The sequence below is a fragment of the Nelumbo nucifera genome, chromosome 1 (genome assembly GCF_055504915.1).
Source record: "Nelumbo nucifera cultivar China Antique chromosome 1, China Antique-T2T, whole genome shotgun sequence".
NCBI classification, from domain to species: Eukaryota; Viridiplantae; Streptophyta; class Magnoliopsida; order Proteales; family Nelumbonaceae; genus Nelumbo; species Nelumbo nucifera.
In genome coordinates, this window is record NC_142649.1 from 182,609,305 (window position 1) to 182,623,408 (window position 14,104).

A 14,104-nucleotide genomic window follows, 5' to 3' on the forward strand; every position below is an offset into this window, starting at 1 on the left:
TTTGTCCCAGTTAATAATTGGATTGGTTTTGATTGAAAAATTCGGGGCCCTCCTAAATTGAAGATTTTTCTTTTCCTTATCATAAGTTACAAATTGCCTAAAAGTCTATGATTATTCACAAAGGTTGTAATATTGAAGGAGCTTGTGGCTTTTGTGGAGAGTTTGAAGATATTGATCATATCTTTAAGAAATGCTCATATGCGAAGCAGATTTGGATGGTGGTTGAGCTTAATATTGTTGGGTTATTATATTATGGTTCATATGGAAAAATAAAAATGAGATACATTTAATAATAAAACCATCCCTCCTATCTTGATTGAGAGCTTTGAATTGCTTCATAGAGGTTGTGAATTGTATCAAGATGAAGGGAAATTTTGGGGTTCATTATGTGTCTCGTAATGCTGATGATTGGTGTACTATTATGTGTATTGCTGAGGATCACCTTGGAGCCATTCGTAATCTTAAAGCATACAGGATTGGCTTACTACTATCAATATTGCTGAAGCTTGGATAGCCTAGGAAACTTACAATATGACTTTCAATATTAGAGAGCCCTCGATCATAATTGAAGGGGATTTAATGTTGGTCATCAATTATCTGAAGAGATTTGTTGCTATTGTTATTGAACATCATGGAATACCGTAGACATGTTAGCTCGCATTTGGCTTGTCATCATGCTTTTTAGAGAGGTGAATCAAGCTGCTGATTGGCTGATACACAATGCTATCATGGATGGACAAGTTAATCTAAATTGTATTCCTTCTTTTAGTTTTATTTGTTTATAAGAATTTAATTGACGTGGTTTCCAAATTATACGAAAGATAAATGAGGTGGGAGACAAGTTATTTGGGGGTAGTAAGGTAAGATGAAAATCGATGTAGTTCTCATCCATAAGAGAAAATTATGGTTTGATGAAGTGATGCAAATTTTGCATTAATTTTTTAAATGTAAAGTGTAAATCATAGTTACAAATAAATAAATGCAAAATTTGTATTTGATTCATATTTGCATTTTGCAATGCAAATTAAACCCAGACAAAACAACACGAGATATGATTAACTGAACCAATAGTTGTTCATAAGGCTATGAACCAATAATAACACTACACACCACGCACCTCACCAGGCATAAAATACATTTAACTTCTCGTATGGGACCTATATATTTTGGCGTTCGGCTTCAATCAATCCAAATCTCATTCAAACAATTTTTAGGCTCCGTTTGGTTTGTGGGATGGAGATGAGAAAAAAGGGAATATTTCAAAAATATTCTTTTTTCTCTCATTTGTTTCAAGAAAAATAAGGGGATGGGATGAAAAAAAAGTGGGATGTGAGATTCTAAAATTGTGCAATTGGGGTTTCACCAAAACAGTGCGACTCCAACTCCTCTCTCTATCTCTCCTTTCTTCTCTATTCTGTCTCTCTGTGCGTCTCTGCTTCTATCTGTCCATCTCCCTTCTCTCTCTCTCATCAAAAGCAAAACCAAAAGCAAGAAAAAAAGAGAAAAAACCAACCCCAAATCATGGAAGGAGATGCAAACACACCATCCTTTTGGCTACAAACTAGTACCACCATCAGCTGTAGCCATCGTCGTTCTTCTTCTCCTTTATTTCTTAACTCCATCGTTCTAATCGTCGTATGGCCTCTCGCCGCTTTCTTTCTCTTGCTCTTTGTCATTCCTTCCTTCCATAGGATTCTCAGTAGGAGGAACTACGAGTCCTCCAACAGCACTGATGATGAGTACACCAATGTTGCCAGCAGCAGCACCTCCCAAGTGGCCGATAAATCACATCCATCCTCAACCCCACATCCCTGGTTCGAGTATCACGACCACAGCTTCTACAATCCCATGACATTCTCCACCGATTCCACTAGGGTCGGGCATTTGAGGAGGAATAGAAGCTCCTACCCGGATCTTAGGCTAGAATCCTCGTGGTTTTCCGAGAGCGATGATAGAGCTCAATGATAGTGTACCAGAAGTCACGAAAATCCATTCACCACAACCACATGCTCAAACACTGCCGTCGTCGCCTCCTCCTCCTCCACCCCACCGCAACGGGAATCGAAACAATCGGAACATAAAAGTAGCAAAAGCGAAAAGAGGGGGAGCAGTGGAGCGAACGACATAGCAACTACATTGGCCTCGCTATACCATCAAAGGAAGAAGAAGAAGAAGCAGAAGAACAAGGATAGTTATGGTTACGATAGTTCCCTTCACTCTCCACCATCTTTTCATTTAGTGATGAAGGAAGATTTGGCCCGACCTCTCGACCACCCAACACGTGAAAACAACCAAGGGTGGTCTGGCAGAAGCAGCAACTCAGCATGGTAGTACGCTCAAGGCACGAGCTCCGAGAGGAGGAACCAGCGGTCCGAGCTTCCCAAATGGAGCCCGAACTCTCCCTTTGGCCCTGAGCCTTACGAGGAGCGCAAAGGGCAACAACCCAAACTGGCCCACCCCAGGGCAGTTCGGGCCACACCTCTATCCGAACTCAAGAGTTCACCTCGCACACCACTCCAACACTTCGTCTCCAGGCCGCTGAACTGAACAACCGTACCTAACACCAAAGGAGTCTGTATCCTGAGGCGGCGCACCTGACTGACTTAGGATCTGACGCTTGACAGCTGCACTTCAACGGCCACCTGCCACTGCCACCTCCAATCACAGAAACGGCTCCGACAAAGAGAGCAGTGGCAGTTGTCTGCCCCAGCAGAGGTGATGACACCCAAACTGGCAGAAGTGCAGAGGTAATGATACTCGACCTGACAGGAGCTTGGAAGTGAGTGCGCGAAGTGGTTATAAAAGGCTCTCTTCCCCCCAAGAACGAGGTACGTGATAACTTTGCGCCATCTGGTTTTTCATCTTGCCCTTGAGGAAATACTAACTTGAGCTTCGGAGCACTCTCATTGGGTTCCTCCCCGGAGATTACTCGCTTTCTTCCCCATTTCAGGCACCTTTTGCTCCAGCTAGAGGCAAGATCGTTGACAACCAGGACCGACCGGATTGCGCTCCATCAATTGGCGACGTCTGTGGGAACGCTTCTAAAAGCCTCCCTCTAAAACTCTCATAACCCCTTTTTTCCAAGAAACCCCAACACCCATGGCTTCTTCCAGCAATGTCGGACGTAGCACGGAGATGAACGCCACCGGGGAACAACTTCAAGTCCCCGTGGTGTGCATCGGGCAGTTCACCATCCCCCTTCTGGTGGATGGGACCCCCAGCCTAAATGCGCCACGAACAGTGGCGCCCGTGAATCTTCCCGCCATGAACGTCCCCCTTCCTCTCCCTGTCGAGACAACCTTTACCGAACCAACTAGTGTCCCCCTGGCGACTAGCCAAAACCAGTTTGATGACTTGATGCAGTACATGCGGGCAATGCAAGCCCAAATGCAGCAGTTCCAGCAGCACCAAGTACTGCACCACATCTCTCTGTATCACTATCAACAGCAGTTCCCCCAACTGCCTCTGAACCAACCACAACTTCCACCTCGGCACCCCGCTCCGAAGTCATTTAAGCCCTCCCCTCAGGACAGACGCCTTCACCGAGGAGAAGCCTCCCAACCTCAGAACCCCCCCAAGAGCCAGGCCTCATCCCCGGGCCGGAGGGAAAGAAAAATCACCCCCGCCTCGCAGCTCAACGGCGGGTCGGGAACCTTGCATGCCAAGTCAGCACCTCGGCACTCCAAGTCTGAGCTCTCGCCCACAGAGAACTGATTCAGCGTCCTAGCGGCGGACTACCAATAGTCCGGACCCATCGAGCTCGGCAACACCGAGGCCAGCAGCGCCAGTACCAGGCCTACTCAGCAACGAAGACGCCGGCGAGGTCGCCGAACTACCACCCGCGTCCAGCCCGAGCTCCGAGGTAAAGAAGAGACAAGCTCGGACGAAGTAAAAGCTGCCTCTATTCTCTCAGTCCCTTCCCCCCTCTCATCAGAACTCCTTGCAGTTCCCATGCCCAGAAATTTCAAACTCCCCCCTTTAAACAAGTATGATGGTTCCTTCAACCCCAACGACCACGTTGATGCCTTCCAGTCCCAAATGCACCTGGCAAGGGCCAGTGAATCATGCACGTGCGTGGCCTTCACTACCACCTTCAGGGGGGTGGCCTGCACCTGGTACAGGAACCTGGCCCTCGGGTCAGTAAGAAGCTGGACCTAGTTTGTGCAGGTCTTCACCGCGCACTTCGTTACCAGCAAGCGGTGCCCCAGAACTGAGGAGAGCATCTTCGGAGTAGTCCAGAGAGAAGGAGAGTCCATCCGGGGCTACATCAAGTTGTTCAATGATGCGTGCTTGCAGATACCGTGACTGGACCCCGCGGTGCAGCTCGCGGCAGCCAAGAGAGTGACACACAAGGAGTTCAAGTGGCACATGGTAGTTAGCCAGCCCGCGACGGTAGCTGAATTCCTCAAGCTCGCGGATAAATTCACGAGAACAAAGGAGGAGTTCAACCAAAGGACCGAAAGCGGGATCAAGAAAAGGAAGAGGGAAGGCGAGCCCTCCAACCCAGATGACAGAAGAAGGAAAGATCCAGCTCGGGAGATGAAGCCGAGCCAGCCGTTCCGAGCTCCCTTAGCAGCTCGGACAAACTACACACCCTTAAACGCGAAGCGGGCTGAGATCTTGATGATGATCAAAGATGCCCCGTACGTGAAGTGGCCACCTCGTCTGAAGGGAAACCCGAACGAGAGGAATAAAAATTTGTATTGCAGCTTCCATAGGGACCACGGTCATAGTACCGAACATTGTAATAATCTCTGGGACGAGATAGAGGGACTCATCCATCGTGGGTACATAAGAAATTTTGTACAGCATAATAATAATAATAAGGCAGGTCGGTAAGGGGAGCATGGCAAGGATGTCCCCGAGTCCAGCAGTAGGTCGGCCGAACAGTCGCAAAGACAGCCTCCGGAAGAGAGGCCAGTTCAGGGAACCATCCACGTGATAGTGGGAGGTTTGGTAGTAGCGGGTTGTACTTCGGCAACGGCCCGGACGTCAGTTCGCGAAGCTACCCGAGAAGAGCAGAACCCTCCGAAGAGGCCGAAGACGGAGGAACCGATTTTCTTCACGGAAGACAATGCGCAAGGGGTCCACTACCCCCACGATGATGCGCTTGTCATCAAACTAAGGATCAGTGACTTCGAAGTCAAGCGCGTGCTTGTTGATTCAGGCAGCTCGACGGACATTCTCTTCAAGTCGGCGTTTGACCAGCTTCAGTTGCAGAGAAGCGAGCTGAAGCCCGCAAACACTCCTCTGGTGGGCTTCAGCGGAGAGGAAGTCAGGCCCCTCGGGAAAATTACAGTACCTGTGGAAGTCGGCACATGGCCCTGTGCAGTCAGACTCAACCACAATTTCTTGGTGGCCGCTCTGAGCCGCTTCATGTCCTAGTCGGCAGACCGCTGCCTACCTTTCTTTAAAGCAATTAAAGGCAAAGGGTTTGAATGGACTCAAGACTACTAGCTCGCGTTCGATGAGCTAAAGAACTACCTTGCTAGTGTGTCGGTCTTAACCAGGCCCGAGGAGGGCGAGGTCTTGGAACCGTACCTCTCGGCAAGCGACGAGGTGGTCAGTTCGGTACTAATAAAAGAAGTAGATCGGGTCCAACGACCCATCTATTATGTTAGAAAAATTTTGCAGGGAGTAGAGACGAGATACCCGCAGATAGAAAAGCTGGCATACGCACTGATAATTGCAGCTCGGAAACTCCGCCCATATTTCCAGGCTCACACTATCATCGTCTTGACTGACAAACCTCTGAGTCAAGTCTTACTCAAGCCCGAGGTTTCCGGTCGGCTGACGAAGTAGGCCATCGAGCTCAGCGAGTACAACCTCCAGTATAAGCCACGAACTGCTATTAAGGCCCAAGCCTTAGCATATTTCATCATCGAGTGCACGTTTAGCTTCGAAGTCCCTAGGCCGGTTGAGCCCGAGATCCCTAGTTCGGGTGAGCCCAGAGCTCCTAGGCCAATAGAGTCCGAACCCCATGAGGTAGCAGCCAAGGTGGCATCTCTCCTAGTTAGACTAAACGCGAACTGGGATGAGGAGCCCTGGATCCTTCACGTAGATGGCTCCTCGAACCGACAAGGCAGTGGGGCTAGAATAGTCCTACGCGGCCCGAGTGGCACAAAATTGGAATACGCGCTACGCTTTGAGTTCGCGGCATCCAACAACGAGGCGGAGTACGAGGCATTGATAGTCGGGCTGGCCCTAGCGCAAAAGGTAAGAGCGAAACACATAGTTATCTGCAGCGATTCCCAGCTTGTGGCCAACCAGGTTATGGGCGAATACGAAGCACGCGAGCTAACTATGATCACCTACTTGGCAAAGGTAAAGGAGGCTCTGCTCAACTTCCAATCACACTTCATCAAGAAAATCCTGAGGTCAGAGAACACTGAGGCCGACGCTCTGTCCCGGTTAGCCAGCACCAGTCACAACGTCATGAGAACCGTGTACATAGAGGACTTACCTCGGCCTAGCATTCTCGGTGGAGCAGAGGAGGTCGCTTCCGTCTTTGAAGCAAAGCCGAGCTGGATCGACCCACTCGCGAGCTTCTTGCTAGATTGGACCCTCCCTATGGATTGCAATGCAGCTAGAAGGGTGCAGTGCCAAGTAGCCAAATATGTCATAATAGACGAACGGATGTACCGACGATCCTACACGCTCCCCTACCTGCGTTGCTTGCAACCTGCCTAAGCCGAGCTCGTACTCCGCGACACTCATGAAGGTCTGTGTGGCGGACACTTGGGGGGCAGGGCCCTCGCCCAGAAGGCACTTTGACAAGGGTACTACTGGCCAACGATTAAGGCAGAGGCCATCGAGCTCGTCCGAAAATGCGACAAGTATCAGAAGCATGCCAATATCCACCATCAGCCTGCCGCCAACCTCAAGTATCTCACCAGTCCATGGCCCTTTACGCAATGGGGCATCAACCTCCTGGGGCCATTCCCGCCAGCAATAGGTGGAAGGAAGTTCCTAGTAGTGGTGGTAGATTACTTCACAAAGTGGGTAGAAGCTGAACCTCTCGCAATAGTCACAGCTCGAAACGTACATAACTTCTTTTGGAAGAACATAGTATGTCGCTTCGAGTTACCTCGGGTACTGATCTCCGACAATGGCAAGCAGTTCGAGGATATCAAGTTTCAGGAATGGTGCCAAGATATGGGGATTCGGCAGAACTTCACATCGGTCGCGCACCCGTAGGAAAACGGTCAAACAGAAGTGATGAACAAAGCTGTCCTCCGCGGACTGAAAGCGCGACTAGACCGAGCTAAAGGGTTGTGGGTGGACAAGCTACCAAGTGTTCTATGGGCTCACCGAACTACGGAAATAACCGCCACGGGAGAGACCCCCTTTAACCTCACCTACGGCACTGAAACGGTAATCCCGGCGGAGATCGAAGTACCTACACTGCGACTAGACGCATACGACGATTAGACAAACGAAAACGAGCTACGTACCAACCTCAACCTGCTAGACGAGGTAAGAGACCTCGCGTACATCCAGACCGCAGCTTACCAACAAAGAGTAGCTCGGTACTACAATGCTAGAGTAAAAAAGCGGAACTTCCGCATCGGCAACCTGGTTCTCCATAAGATCATGGCACCCGAGCCCGGCGTGGGCAAACTTGGACCGAATTGGGAAGGGCCCTACCGAGTAAAGAGAGCACTCGGGGGAGCATACGAGCTCGAAACATTAGAGGGAAAACAAGTACCTCGAGCGTGGAACGTCGTTAACTTAAGACGATACTACCTATAAATTACCAAGCGAAGTGGACTAGGAGTCGCTATCAGAGCCTGAGGGTTAGAATGATGAGCTAACAAGAACCTCAGCACCATAAGACTTAGTCACCTCTTCGGCATGGACACGCAAAAGCAAAATGCTAACACCAAGTTGATAGGCAAAGTGATAACAGCAAGTTGATAAGGTCCTCGACATCTCATCATCAGAGGCATATGGTCAGTTCGGAAAAAAGAGGGTGACAACAACTTAATCAAAAGAACGTTTCATTACAAAATACCTTGTTTACATTCCAAAAAAAAAATAATAATAATAATATACTCTATTTACATTCCAGCAGTCCGACAATCTCAGTCCTCACCCTCGGAAGGCACGTCGACGATACCCGAGGATCCTGCCTCATCCTTAGAATCTGGTTCACCATCAGCCGCGTTGGCCATCACCTGAGTAATGCGCGAAGTAGTTATGGTGATGATGTCGAGCTCGGGGTACGTATTCCTGATCATCCACGGGCTCAGTTTAAAACCCCTTCTGTACGAGCCCACCATCAGGTCGTCAAAGAGCGGCAAGGCGATATAGTCTTCAACGGCCTTCTTCTTGGCATCCTCGATGCCTTGAGAAAAGATCTTTGTCCTCTCCCTAATATCCTCTTGAAGGTATTCGACCTGATGCTGCAAGTCCAGCCTCAGGTCCGCCATGTGCTTCACCACCACTCCCATGGCCTCGGTGTCTCTCTGAGACCTTGCTAGCCTGGCCTATGCAGCGCGAGAAGCCGCTTCGGCAGCACGGGAAGCCTCTTCGGCAGCTCGTGCCCGCCTCGAGCTCCTTTCCGCTTGGGCCGCTAAGGCATGGATGGAGGAGTTCACCTACCAAAAGGAAAAATAACGAGAATGTTCAAAGAGCAATATCAAGAAAGGTAATGACAAGGAGCCTGACAAGAAATCACTGACTTACCACCATGGCATAAGAGGCAGCACGCCCGGCTACATGGTTCAAAGGAAGCTCGGTCCACGCTGTGACCTCCTCAGGGTAAACGGCCTCCCTACTTTTTTGAAGAGCGTGGTTCGGCGACAACACGCTCCTGAACTCGCCTTGGCCTCCCGAGCCTGAAGGCCCAGCCCGCGTATAAGCAGCCTTAGTGTGAGGAGCCCCCGTATAAGCAGCCTCGGCGTAAGGGGCCCCTGCCGCTTCTTGTACTAGAGGGGCCATCTCGGGCTCCCTGGACGGATCCACTGGCGGATAGCCCGGTACCTCGGGCTCCACATCTCGGGGCAGTTCGGCACGAGTCCGTTTGGCAACTCGCTTCCTCCTCTTCATGGCATGAAACAGGTTCCCACCGCGAGTCTTTTTTGCGTCCATCACACCTACAAAAAGAGCTCGGCATCAGGAAAACGAAAGAACGGAAAGCAAAACAAAATGGCAAGCCTCTGAGCAAGGAACCTACCCGAACTCAGGCCGGCCTGGATGAGCTTGGCCTCCATCAGATAATGGTGGCATTTAGCCCAAGCCGGGCCCATTCTTGGAGGCCCTTCGCCGTCTCCCTATCTAGCGTAACACCATGATCGGGGGCAGCCATCCCCCACCCGGTTTGGAACGGCCACCCCACTGCACTTCGCACCCCAAAATAGTCTCGTTTCCACGCCGGGACCTTGTTGGGAAGATCATGTAAAAGCTTGAACCCCTGGCGAGGAGACAAGTAGTACGCCCGCCTATGCTCGGGAAGGGGACCCGCTTGCTTCTTAAGCATTAGAATGGAAGAAAAGATCTCCAGGTCTAAAGGCAAATTGTGTTCACAAAAGAGGGAGATAGTCCCAACCAAATTACAAATAGAATTCGGGTGAAGCTAACCGACGGTAACGCCGAAGTGGTTCATAACCTCGACGATGAGGGGGTGGAAAGGTAGGCGCAACCCAGCGACGAGCTGCTCCTGGAATATCACGATCTCGTCAGGACCGTGTTCCCAAGGGAAATCACCCGAGGGTATAAAGTAAGTATACTCCCTAGGTAGGTTGAACTAGGTGATAAGGGAGTAAAGCCCCTCAAGCGTCATGGTTGAGGGCCCAAACTTGTCTAACGTCCAACCTCGACAGGAGGAGGACGCCAAACTACCCGAGGCGACTCGGCCTACGGGTTCAAACTCTTCCTCGAGCTCCTCCTCGAGCTCTACCTCGGGCTCACTAAGGTTGTCGGGGGATGCAGCTCGGTTCGTAGAACCTGCATCTGACCCCCTCGAAGAACTGTCTAAGCTGTCCGTGTTAGACATCGGGAGGAAAAGAATACCAGGAAGAAAGTACCGACTCACCCGGGAAAAGTAAACAGACTACGGAAGGAAGATTTCCCTTCACTCTCCACCATCTTTTCATTTAGTGATGAAGGAAGATTTGGCCCGACCTCTTGACCACCCAACACGTGGAAACAACCAAGGGTAGCCTGGCAGAAGCAGCAGCTCGGCACGGCAGTACGCTCAAGGCGCGAGCTCCGAGAGGAGGAACTAGCGGTCCGAGCTCCCCGAAAGGAGCCCGAACTCTCCCTTTGGCCCCGAGCCTTACGAGGAGCGCAAAGGGCAACAACCCGAACTGGCCCACCCCAGGGCAGTTCGGGCCACACCTCTATTCGAAATCAAGACTTCACTTCGCACACCACTCCTGCACTTCGTCTCCAGGCCACCGAACTGAACAACCATACCTGACACCAAAGGAGTCCGTATCCTGAGGCGACGCACCTGACTGACTTAGGATCTGATGCTTGACAACCTTACTTCAACGGCCACCTGCCATCGCCACCTCCAATCACAGAGACAACTCCGACAAAGAGAGCAGTGGCGGTTGTCTGCCCCAACAAAGGTGATGACACCCGAACTGGCAGAAGTGCAGAGGTAATGATACCCGACCTGATAGGAGCTTGGGAGTGAGTGCACGAAGTGGTTATAAAAGGCTCTCTTCCCCCCAAGAACGAGATACGTGATAACTTTGCACCATATGGTTTTTCATCTTGCCTTTGAGGAAATACTAACTTGAGCTTCGAAGCACTCTTACCGGGTTCCTCCCCAGAGATTACTCGCTTTTTTCCCCGTTTCAGGCACCTTTTGCTCTAGCTAGAGGCAAGATCGTTGACAGCTAAGACCGACCGGATTGCACTCCATCATTTAGGATCACACCAAAACAGAGAAGAGAGTAGAACTCTATTTTGTGATAGTAATTTTCCTATTATTTTCCCATATAAAACCAAATAATGAAAAATTAAATTTTTATATTTTTCCATCCCATCTCATCTTTTCTCATCCCACCCAAATTTCCCCACAAATCAAACGGAGCCTTACACTCTTGCATTAAGAATACGTACTTATGTAATTTATTTCATGGAGAGATATTCCTAATCCAATATTGTCAAAAGGCAATTAGAACGGTGTGGGCATGGACTTACCGTGGTGGAAGCCGATCTCTGTATTTTGTCACTTGTGCACGGAGGCATTATCATTGCTTACACAACTAAAGCTTTCAGTTAATTCGGGCCGGGCCTGGTGTATTCCTCGGGTCAATTCGCCCAGTCCGTTCTAATATCGCCAAGGAGAATCTATACTCCTTATCCACCACACAACACGAGCAACAGAGCAGTAAACAATCTTACAGCCACATGCCACCCTCTATTGGGAATATCTACCCATGAATTATAAATATAAGTATGAGAGATGTTCTCTGTGTGCGGGCAGGACATGGTGTAAGTACGGTGTGAGATGCGCTCAGTTCGGAGCATATACGAACTCAAACAGCACCAACCTTGAAGACTAAACTGCCCCTAATAGTTCCACTATTTACAACACCGGCCTAGTGCACCAGACCAGACTGCTCCTACTGGTTCCATTATTTATAACAGTACACGGCAGCTGAACCCACTTCCTGACCTCTAGGCACAGCCGCACAGAGTGGTATTTTGGTGCTTATATCAAAGGACAGGGGTATTTTTGTTTCTCGGTTGAATGCCTCAAAGCCTTGTAACGGGATTGTATCATCGTAGTTCGAGACTGGATAGATAGGGGAGGAAGAACAAAGCTATCCTCATGGCGTCCACTGCGTTTCTACAATCTTCATCTTCTTCGTTTCATGGCCAATTTCCAGTCGTTTCTGTCTCTAATGCTACTAGAATTCTGTCGGGAAGATCTACAAATGGATGTCGGTTGACAGTGAAAGCTAGTACAGGTATCGTTTTGGTTGATAAATCTGAAGCAGAGACGGCTCATCGTCTGAAGACGAATTATTTGGAGAAAATCGCTCCTTTGCTGAAGGACGAGTTCTCTTACAAAAACATCCACGAGGTGTTGTCCCTTTTGTTCTAATTCTAGGGCTAGACAACTCCAATTTCAGTTTATTTTGCATATTTTCTCTCCATTTCGGGTTTCAACGTGCACGGCAAGGAACCATTTGGACTTGCCATTTTAGGGTTATCTATTCTTAATTATCCCCTTGGATTTCACCTTTTAATCTTGAAATGTTGAATTTTGGTAGATTCCCAAGATTGAGAAGGTTGTGGTGAATTGCGGTATTGGAGATGCTGCACAAAATTCGAAGGGTTTGGAAGCAGCATTGAAGGATTTGGCGGTCATTACCGGTCAGAGACCTGTAAAGACACGAGCAAGGAATTCTATTGCGACCTTCAAACTCAGGGAAGGCCAACCAATTGGTATTGCCGTCACACTGAGAGGAAATGTGAGTTTGTTTAATTAACTTCAGTTTCTCTAAGCTTGCTTTTACATTCAATTTTGCACTTCCTACAGCTTGGAGTTCAATATTTTCTAATGCTAGAACCTGAAATTAGAAGATTCATAATTTCATTGCATTCTTTGCTATTAGGTTGTGTTTGTGTGAAGGAAAAAGTAGGGAAAGGTAGGGAAATAGCCTTAATGATTGAACTGAGAATCAAAAGATACACAGATGTTGGACAGCGATAACGCTTGAACTTGAAATGATTGACATTCACAACGCCAGATACAAAATGTTGGATACTGGTAGTGTTGGAACTTACATTTCAAAGATTCATATTGCCATTTCTTATTATGCGCCTTCTTTTGTTATGTACTTATGTTAATGCATTGGATTGATCCCTATGTCAGTGAACTGTCAAGTTAGTTATTATTCTCCACTGTTTTGTCTTGTTCTTGTAAATCTGGAGATCTGAGTACAGGGGGCAGTTACCCGGGATTCGGCCCTGCATTCATCGTCTTACTTAATGGAGCTTGTTGGGTGAAAATAGGAACTATTACAAACAACCATGTTCCTTTTAAAGGGTAGTCAATGGATGGGAGTGGGATGATTACAAATTTATTATTGGGTTTTTGTTAATTTTCATTGTGACTGAAAATTACACCATTGAAATCCCTTGAATGATGGGTCTGAACCTGCTCGAGGGCATTCATTTCCTCATCTTTGCATTCATGATATATGTTTTCCATGCACAAAACATAGATCAATCAGATCTCTAGCAGTCTGCTCATATTTACTTGAACATGACAGATCATGTATTCGTTTCTGGATCGGCTTATAAACTTGGGGCTTCCTAGGACAAGGGATTTTCAAGGAGTAAATCCCAACAGCTTTGATGGGCATGGAAATTATAGCATTGGGATTCGTGATCAGAGTGTGTTCCCGGAAATCAGGTTTGATGGCCTTGGTAAGCCAAAGGGAATGGATGTCTGCATAACCACCACAGCTAAAACAGACAAGGAAGCTCAGAGGCTACTCTCTCTGATGGGAATGCCATTTAGAGAGGGAGGAGGTCCGACGACGGTGATGCGCAAGAAGAAGTTGAAGGCACATCACTTTGACTCGAAATCTAAGGGACGAAGATAGTTGATGATCTCTGGGTAGATACGTTTGCCTTGTACTTTTTCTTCTGTCATTGCCGATCCCTTCACTGTTTTTATTTTTTTTTATTTTTAATTTTTATGGTGTTAGTTTTGCCAACAACAACGAGATTGAACGGAAATGATTCTAGGTAAATTGTGATAAGCTCTGAAATTTGATGTGTTTTTCATATTTTGATATTTTCTTTTCTTGTTGCTACAACACTGCTTTTCATTTTATTGGCTAAAGAGTAGTCGCTTGAAGGAATAAATCTTGCAGATTCTAAGATCATGTGTAAGACGATATGCATCGATGTCGTAATCCAATCTTTGAATTATTACAGCATGATCTCAACGCGGTCGACCACTGAATATAATAGTGACATCGTTGTTATTGTAAAACCATCCGAATTTTGCTCCGTGGACTGTGGATGTCTTACTTTAACCTCCCTGCCAATTGACGATAGATGTTTTCGTCTTGTCGAATCATCCACGTTAGAACGAATCCTGCTCATTACGACCGGAAGTGTGTTA

At 48.1% G+C, this 14,104-nt stretch overlaps 1 protein-coding gene across 1 annotated transcript; it reads left to right on the top strand.

Moving 5' to 3' along the window:
- Positions 1–11,682: 11,682 nt before the first annotated feature.
- On the top strand, positions 11,683–13,862 carry LOC104600203 (Ribosomal L5P family protein). The gene is made up of 3 exons (XM_010263038.2): positions 11,683–12,046; positions 12,237–12,437; positions 13,242–13,862. The coding sequence occupies exons 1-3, from the start codon at positions 11,792–11,794 to the stop codon at positions 13,575–13,577; spliced, it is 792 nt and encodes a 263-aa protein (XP_010261340.1). The 5' UTR covers positions 11,683–11,791; the 3' UTR covers positions 13,578–13,862.
- Positions 13,863–14,104: the final 242 nt, after the last annotated feature.